The sequence below is a fragment of the Fulmarus glacialis genome, unplaced genomic scaffold, assembly GCF_000690835.1.
Source record: "Fulmarus glacialis isolate BGI_N327 unplaced genomic scaffold, ASM69083v1 scaffold24884, whole genome shotgun sequence".
Taxonomy (NCBI): Eukaryota; Metazoa; Chordata; class Aves; order Procellariiformes; family Procellariidae; genus Fulmarus; species Fulmarus glacialis.
Genome location: NW_009207755.1, coordinates 21,613 through 30,718, shown reverse-complemented (window position 1 = coordinate 30,718; position 9,106 = coordinate 21,613). Strand labels below are relative to the sequence as shown.

The window sequence follows — 9,106 nt, the reverse complement described above, 5'->3', positions numbered from 1 at the left end:
TGTGTGTGTACAGGCGGCGTGCGCCAGGGAGATGGCGGCCCCAGGGATGCCTCTCTCATTGCTGGCAGCAGCAGGGCCCCAGTCTCTTGTCCTGGGTGTGTGTACTCCAGCGGGGAACCAGAGCCTTCCCTGTACTCCCGTGCCACGGATGCGCGAGGGTCTGATTCACCAAATGAATAGGTAGTGCTGTGCTGTATCGAGTGTAAAACTCAGGTGCAAATTTCACTTCTGGTTTCTTGTTAGCAAGAGCTGGAGGTGCAGCCAGAGCTCAGCTTCAGAGGGAAAGGAGGTGGTAAGTGATCCAGTTCTGCAGCAGGGAATATGAAGTTACTGGCTGGAGTGGTGTGCTACGCTTTTAGCAAAGGGAGAAGGGTTGAGACGAGGGTGGAGATGGACTTGTAACCCGTACTGGAACCAGGATCCTCACTTCAGGCTGCTTGGGGTTTACACGGTCTCTTTCTGTCTCGCAGGAGCAGCAGCCCAGTTGGACAGACGACTTGCCATCATGCCATCTCTCTGGGGTGGGCTCAGCTCCAAACCGTTCCTACAGTGCAGATGGCAAAGGGACAGAAGGTCACCCCTTGGAAGATAACTGGTTAAAATTCAGGTAAGTGGGTTGCACAGACTCCTGCAGACACAAGAGCAGATAAAAGTGGTATTTAGTTTGTGACACAGGACTTGGAAGAAGAGGGTGGGGCGCGAGCGTGCAGGAGGTGTCTGGAGGAACTTGTTACATATGTCTGTGTCTCTTTGCTTCTGCCCTCTTTGATAGGAGTGAGAACAACTGCTACCTCTATGGTGTCTTCAATGGCTATGATGGTAATCGGGTCACCAACTTCGTGGGTCAGAGACTCTCTGCAGAATTGCTGCTGGGCCAGCTACACGCAGATCACAGCGATGCTGATGTGCGTCGAGTTCTGCTGCAGGTAAAGAAGCTTTGGCTGGGAACGGCTCCTGCTTCTCACACTACCCACCTCCTCTTTTTGCCACCAGGGGAGCAGCATCTTGTTTCTGTGGGGGTTGGAAACATCTGCCAATGGTTGCAATTGCACTCATCCTGAGCAGCTGTAGAGCTTTGTTTCACCTCCGCCTCATACCCATCTGTCCCCCTGGCTCTGTCAGCATGCTGCTGAGAGCTCTCCAGGAAGCTGCAGCTGGCCTTCACTGGACATGTAGGAACAAGTCAGCCTGTGAAGGAGATGACAATGAGTGAAAGGGGGAAGTTAATAGGTGGGGAGATGGATTTGTGAGTAGGCTTTCTTGAGTGATAGACAAGTTCTTACAATCAACCCACAAAATCAGATAGGTCTCTGACATTGCTTTGAATGTAACTTTTATGTTTTTGTCTCCTGTTTTGAGTAATTGCAGATTGTTTTTACAAGCTGTTAACTAGTTGCGCTAAAATAATTGTATTTCAATGCGACGCAGTGATCCTTGAATGTCTGTATGTACAGTGACCGACCACTATAAGCCAGTCTTAAGGAGGTGGGGACAGGTAGCCTCAAAGGCCTGTAGGTATTGGATAAGATCTTAGTTTCTCTTTATGGCCTTTTTTTTAGGCTTTTGATGTGGTAGAAAGAAGTTTCCTGGAGTCCATCGATGATTCCTTGGCAGAGAAGGCCAGCCTGCAGTCCCAGCTACCAGAGGTAATGTAGCCTAAAGAACAGAGATTGCTGGATGAGTCTTGAGCACATTAGTCAGTCTGGTCCAAGGGAGACTGTAATTGAAAATTATTTCTCTGTGGTTCTCTTCTGGGAGCTTGTGTGAAGTAAAGCAAGCGTCTTGGTCCATTTCCCAGAGTTCCCACTGTTCATACTGGCACTAATTAGACCCGTCATTGGTTATCTTGGTAAGGAACTGAGCATACCATGGAGAGGAGTTCAACCTGTACGTGTGGCTCTTCCAGGACAAAGCCATATGACGCAGATGAGAGGCAAACCCTCAAATTTGCGTGGCATCTGGGCAGATGCGGATTCTGTTCTTCAGGTGAACTGGACTGTCATCTCCAGAATCTTATCAGAGCCGTGTCATTTGTTAGGATTGAACAAATAATTGTATGTCTTGCACAGTCTTGGCATGAGGCTAAGACATGCCAAGACGAGTCCCCTCCCTACAGAATTTTGATTCCAGCTGTGGTTTCTGTGTTGTGGACTGTGTGTTTAAGCTTCCCCCTCACTTTGGGTTCCAGGGTGTCCCTCACCACCAGCTGCCGCCTCAGTACCAGAAAATTGTGGAGAGATTGAAGGCTGTAGAGCAGGAGATCTCTGGAGGAGCTATGGCTATTGTGGCTGTTGTTCTCAACAACAAGCTCTATATCGCCAATGTGGGTGAGTTGTTTTTTGCCAGCATCTCAGTCTTGGCGTTTCTGAGGATGGCTGTGGTTCTAGGAAATGAAAGAAATTTGAATGTGAGGGACAGTTTTTCTTGGTCTGTGGCCAAGGAGCAATATGCTTATTACTTATAGGAGCACTTGAAATCAGCCTGGCTCTTTATCTCTGCAGATGTTGGCTGATGCAACGTGTATGACCAAAGAACAGAGGGAAAATGGGTTGAGAGGCAGTAGTGCAGATTCACTGAGAAGTGGAGAGCTTTCTTGTGAGGTACCAGCTCAGGCCTGAAGAGCTGCCTAGCAGGCCTACTATGCTGCTTAGCAAGGCTACTTTTTGGACATCATGATGAGACAGTACATGAGCCTTTCTTTTCTCTTCTGTCTTTATTCCCCTCTCCTGTTCCTTTTCCATTTGGATATGTTCTCCCTCTTAATGGCAGAGCTATCTGGTGCCTCATCTCGCTGCTCCCACTGCAGGTACCAATCGGGCACTGTTATGCAAGTCCACGGTGGATGGGCTGCAGGTGACTCAGCTCAACGTGGACCATACGACAGAGAATGAGGATGAACTTTTTCGCTTCTCCCAGCTGGGTGAGTGTTGGGTTTCATGTTCTTATCCGAGAACATCATATGCCTCCATTCCTGGGGCACCAGGAATGACTCAAGCCACTGGAAACAATAAATGACCACAAAAAGAAGCTTACTGTGGTTTCAAATGACAAGTTCAGTGCCTTCTTTTCCTGCATATCTAGCCATTGTGAGGCTACAGAGTGAGTAAGTTGAGTTCACTGAACCAGCAGAAAACTGTCCATTTTTTTCAAGTTTTGAGAGTTAGTTTCATGTCCGACTACCAAACTGACATCGATTTGCCCTCCGGCTGTGTGATTGCTGGAGTCGATAGGAAGGCAGGAATGGAAGCACATAGCCAGAGGGTAGAAGCGGGATGGACAGTACATGACTACTCCTTTGGAGGCAAACCACAGTTATGCTGGGTTAAGTTCTGTGTGATGCTGCACCCTCGGAATGGTGCGTTTTAATATGCCTTTGTACAAGCTGCTGCAAAAAAAGCAGCTACGCTTCAGAGCCAGGCCAAGCACTGGCATTTACTGCTCTCACATCAGTAACTACTGAACTCTAATGCTGACATTTTGCTTTAGGCAATTTCCCTTTTTGTTTACAGTGTTTGACATATTTTCTTCCTGTGTCTAGAACTAGCCGAGACCACTTGTGTGACTGCTAGTACCGAATTCTTCTTATTGAGATACTTATGTTCTGTACCTTTGGTTAGGTAGTTCTAACTTGGCATTCTTCATTAGGTTCACCTGGTAGATACATTCTTATCTGGTGAGGCTGTTGATGTGGTAATTTTCTGCAGCCAGGTCTTGGTTTTTTTCCTTTCCTCTTTTACTTACACTCCTGCAGTGGGGGTATGTGCTATGAAACAGAAAACTGAATGAAAGAGACCCCTTGACTGCCTTTCTACTGCCAAAAATGCAGAATTTAGCTGCAGTCCATAGCAGAACAGGGATCTGCTAGAAATACCAACCTTAACGTGGCGCAGCAGTGGCTCTCCTGCTGGCAATCCCAGCAGAGGGAGAGCCTGTGGAACAAGCTAGTGTGCACAGGCTGTTTTGGGGGCCCAAAGGAGGTTGTAGGGCTAGGTTGAAGCATAGTGATAAGAGGTAGTGGGGATAGCGTTTGTCGTGATGGTGCCTGTGTCGCACCTCTCCTGGGGGAAGGAAGGGAGAGGTCTTAGGCCTTCGTGGCTCTTCACTCAGCGCATTGCAGCTTGTTCAGTGCTCCAGGAGAGTTGCTGTGATTTAGACGCCACCTCTCTGGCGTGCTGTGAGCCTCCCTGTGTTTGTGTCTGTCGATAGCATGTATCCCCCTGCCAGGAGCTGGCAAATGAGCCAGGCCATGTTGGTGAGTCAGCTTTGGTCTGCAGCAGATGGCAGAGTTGTGTCTTACTGCTGGGGTAGGTGTGGAGCCATCTGTGCAGTGAGGCTTGGTTTGACTCGGAGAGTTTCAGTTGGACCCCTGCCTTCACCTTGCACTGAGGACAGTCATCCCTAGATAAAATCTCAAAATAACATCTTCTGCCTGTTAGCTCTAGGTATAACCAGGAAAGGGGAATTGCCAGAACAGACCAGGTAAGTGGCTCATCTGCTCTGAGTCCTGCCTCAAATAGTAGCCGCACCCAGATGGTCCCTGTTAGAACCTTTTTCGAGATGGGATTCCTTCCTAGCCTCTGCCAGAGGTATAGCCCCTTAAATTTATTTAAATAAATACTTCTTTTGTCATTGTCCTTATTTTAGGAGTAGCCCACATCAGTTTGAGCACTTGAGCAAATTCAGTGCCTCTTGTAGATAGTTCTCCTTTTCTCCCTCTGCAATCTAGCGCATTAGTGAAATTGTCATGTGGAGTTTAGGAGCAGGGATCAATAATAGGCAGAAGAAGCAGCAGAATCCTTCACATATGTTTTTCTCCTTCCTGCCTTCTCCCATCGTGCAATCCTGACAGGTGCAGGTGTTCCCCTACCTTTTCAGCGAATGCCTGTGCGCCCAGGCCAGCTGCAGCTGCTTTGGACCAGGATGTGGGCTTTGTCTCTGGGCCAGCCGTTGCATTCAGAGTGCGCATGTCGGGCTGTGTGCATCTCTCTCCTTCTCTCTCCTTCCCAGATTACAACTAATGAAAAGGTGTCCCTTGGAACACAGCAAACTGCTCCTCCTTTTCTGTCAGTTGGGCTCCTGATGATTCTTTGGCATCTCATTTTCTCTTAAAATTCTCTTTGGCTGTGGATATTTCTTTTCTCATTCCTGACAGTGTAAGCAGAGGAAGTCCTGCAAGTTTCTCAAAGTCAATCAAACTTTTCTGTTTTTCAATCTGGCAGGCTTGGATGCAGGGAAAATAAAACAAGTGGGAACTATCCGAGGGCAGGAAAGCACTCGGCGCATTGGAGATTACAAAGTCAAATACGGCTATACTGATATTGAATTGCTCAGGTCAGAAAAACTCAACTTTGTGGTTTCAAGCCCTCCTTTTCTTCATGACCCCCCCATTCTCACCTACTATATCACCACTGAATACTAAATAACACTGTCTCTTTCCAGTGCCGCTAAATCTAAGCCCATCATAGCAGAGCCTGAAATCCACGGAGGGCACTCGCTGGATGGGGTGACTGGCTTCTTGGTGCTCATGTCTGAAGGGCTCTACAAAGCACTGGAGGCAGCTCATGGGCCTGGGCAGGCCAACCAGGTGAGTCTGCTCACACGGGAAACATTCCCTTGGCTATTGACTCATTCCGGCAGTGTCAGCTGCTCTCATACAGACTTTCCTCCTCATCTCTCCTGTGAGTGCTGGCCAGGTTGAATGCCTGTGCCACCCCGTTCCAGTTTGTAATGATATGGGAGCTGCTTTGCCAAGCCAATTCTTCTAGACAGCTGCATGTCCCTTAGGGGTAGCCCGTTAAAGGGTATGGGATGATTCAAGGCACAAGGGCACACATCAGCAGGTGAGACTGGCAAGCATCAGTTGGATGAGCTGCTGTAAAAAGTCTTAGATCAGATGGCAGGAAAAGGTTTCCTCCAAAATCTCCTAAACATCCTTCCTCTTTTTTTTTTTTTTTTTTCCCCCCCCCCCTCCTCTCCCCAGAAAATTGCAGCCATGATAGCCACAGAGTTTGCCAAGCAGACATCGCTGGATGCTGTGGCACAAGCAGTAGTGGACCGTGTTAAGCGGATCCACTGTGACACTTTTGCCAGTGGTGGGGAACGGTCAAAGTTCTGTCCCCGGCATGAAGACATGACGCTGCTTGTGAGGAATTTTGGGTACCCCCTGGGTGAGATGAGCCAGCCCACGCTGACACCAACGCAAGGTATGTTGGGGAGAGAATGAAACAAAATGGGAGGTGGAAGATAAAATCTCTTGATCAATCCAGCAGTGACCTAACATCAGGAGAGGAGATACTCAGTGTAGAAGGAGTTTTCTTATTAAAGGGATTATTGGCTTCTGAGACGTAGAGTCTGTGACAATTTGACAGAATACATTACAGCATCTAAGAAAGGCAGTTCAATATAAATTCTTGGGTTCTTTGGCCTTTCTTTGCTGCTGTGCACCCCCAGTTACTCATGTCTCAACTGCATTTTATAACTCGTGTTTTCTCTCTTCCCAGGAGGTCGTGTCTACCCAGTCTCTGTGCCGTATTCCAGCTCCCAAAGCACAAGCAAGACGAGTGTCACGCTGTCTCTTGTCATGCCTTCCCAAGGCCAGATGGTCAATGGTGCCCACAGCAGCTCAACTCTGGATGAAGCCACCCCCACCCTCACTAAGTAAAAGTCCTGCTCTCTTGCTACCCTGGGTTTCCCTGCACCTCACACTGTGTGAAGTGGTTGAAAAGCAGAGAGACGCCTGTCAGTTACCTGTCAATCATTCCCTTATCTGGAGCATGGCCCTCCTGACTGCAGTATTGACAGCCAGCGTAACGTGTTAGCTGGAAAGCGATTGTGTGAGAGTGGGAATGAGTAAAGCGAGCAGCTCTGAAGCCAGCTCTGGGAACATGCCTTGGGAGCAGCATCTGCTGCTGTTCGCAGAGGGCCCTCTGGCAGCGAGCAGCCCTTCTCTTTGGATGTTGGGTGCCAAGTGTGTTGGGTGCTGTGCATGGAGGGAGTGTGGGTGCCCTTCGTTTTAATAAGGAAAAGGGGCTATGGAGGTCACCTGTAAGGCTGCTGGAGAGGCTGTGCTGCACAAGTTGGCTTGCTTGGAGGCAGAGGCCAGGGTAGAAAAAAAGGATAAAGGTTAGAACTGGATCCTATTTGGATCCATTTTGCAGGATCACGCTAGTTAGTGGCTCTGGTTTAGGTTGAGCCTTTGGCACAGGGTGGTATGTGTACACGCTGCAAAGTGAAGAAGCTCTCTGGTTATTGTGTTCTGGTAGCTCCAGAAACAATGAGGCTGACGCACTAGAACTGCTTTGGCTGCAACGCACGTCACGCAAGAATAGCTTTTCTTGCTGCCAGACTCTTCCCGTAAAGCTCATACTGTATGGGTATGGGGAGGCCAGCAGAGTGCTGTTTTTTTTTTTTCCCTCGATTTTTTTTTTCCTGCTTCCTCTCCTCTGTTCCTCAGATGCCTGGTTGTACTTAAGGCCTTCCAGTTAAATGTGAGTCAGATATCTTCAGCATTCATCAATTCCAGGCAGTTCTCAACATTTCTAGTACTCTGATAGAGCAAGAGGCTGCAACTTTTTACCTGTTTGCTAAGGATAGCTTGATCTGTGAAGAAGACAATCTGATCTGACACTTGTTCTGGTGCTTTTCTCGTCCAAAGCATCAGATGGGGAAAAATAAAGATGCTTGTGTTCTCTCTTTTTCTCTCCATAGCCAAAGCCCAACTGTGACGCTCCAGTCGACTAATACTCACACGCAGAGTAGCAGCTCAAGTTCAGACGGGGGTCTCTTCCGCTCCCGACCCACCCACTCGCTCCAGCCAGATGAAGATGGGCGTGTGGAGCCTTACGTGGATTTTGCAGAGTTTTACCGGCTTTGGAACATGGACCATGGCGAGCAGGGAGCACTGACTGTGTCCTAACATGGAAATCTGCCTCCTCCAGACACCCTGTGCTCGGCTGCATGAGCAAAGACTGAGGCGAGAATGAGAGCGTTCCACCAAGGGCTGTGTTCTGGCGAGAGTTAGCTCCTATCCAGGATGTGCTGAACACTGGGCTGGGAGCGCGTGCAGCGCTCTCTACAGACTTGTTGCCTGTGCCATGCACCCAATCCTGACCAACCTCGTTCCCTCGGAAGCCCTGTGAATACGGGAAGGGGTCTTGAATGCAACCCTCGCTGCAGATTTTTGCAAATAAAAATGCAGAGAGGGCTCCCTCTGGATAATGCAAGAGTAGAGGCCTGTACAAAGGCTGCGTGTGTGCGCGTGTGTAGGTGTACGCGTGTGTGCCTGCGTGTGTGTGTGCTGTCATAATGTTTCCACAACTCAATTCATAATGCTGTGATTCCAGTGTTCAACTCCATAGAAGATACCTCTATTTTGCAGAATAAATAACTTATAGCTACACTCATTGGCACCTATGTGGCTTTCTCTCTTCCTTACAATGTTGTGTGTGGGTGTGACAGCTCTTCCTGGTGAAACCCTCTATTCCTCCAGAATAGGGGGTTGCACCTTGCAGCAGGCAAGCTGCTGTTGTAAAAGTGGCTTGAGCCCTTGCAGTGACTTAAGTGTAAGGTCTTTGTCCCATGCTTACTTATTTGCTGAGCTTTGGCACTGATTATGGCTTGAGGTTAAACTATAAATACAGATCATTGTTTTTCATAGGCAAAGTGCACATCACTTCCCTTAAAGCAGGCCATCTGGAAGGTTGTAGAGAGGGCAGGTGGAGTTTGTAACGCAGTTTTCCTGTACAGGTAACACACAGCAGGAAGTCACACGTGGATAGAACCAAAACTGTGTCGTGATGTGGCTGTCTTGAAGATGCAGTTGTGCACGCTGGTGCCAGAGCAGAGAGGTGGGCCGCGAGGAGAGGAGGGTCCCCTGGCTACGCGTCAGGCCAGCCGAGGCCTGGACTAGCTGGCGGAGGCGTCGGGATCACGGCAATCTTCCTCTTCAGTTCAGGCTTCTGACGGCAGGCGGCAAGCAAGCCTCTTCCCTCCCTGCTCCAGCCTTCCCCTTCAGCCTGCCTCACTGGCTCCCTGGGGAAGGAGCCTTTCCCCAGCAAACATGGGGAAGCCTCGGGGGTGACTGCTGTGCCACAGCGCCTGGTGCCTC

General features: G+C 49.1%; 1 protein-coding gene across 1 annotated transcript; it reads left to right on the top strand.

The window, feature by feature from the left end:
* Window positions 1-470: 470 nt before the first annotated feature.
* Window positions 471-8,408, top strand: TAB1 (TGF-beta activated kinase 1/MAP3K7 binding protein 1; the record flags this gene model as incomplete). Its single annotated transcript, XM_009576259.1, has 10 exons — window positions 471-607; window positions 773-926; window positions 1,560-1,646; window positions 2,189-2,327; window positions 2,807-2,920; window positions 5,220-5,331; window positions 5,440-5,584; window positions 5,981-6,203; window positions 6,501-6,657; window positions 7,708-8,408. Coding segments are annotated over 10 exons (1,476 nt in total), but the record flags the coding sequence as incomplete, so codon positions are not given.
* Window positions 8,409-9,106: the final 698 nt, after the last annotated feature.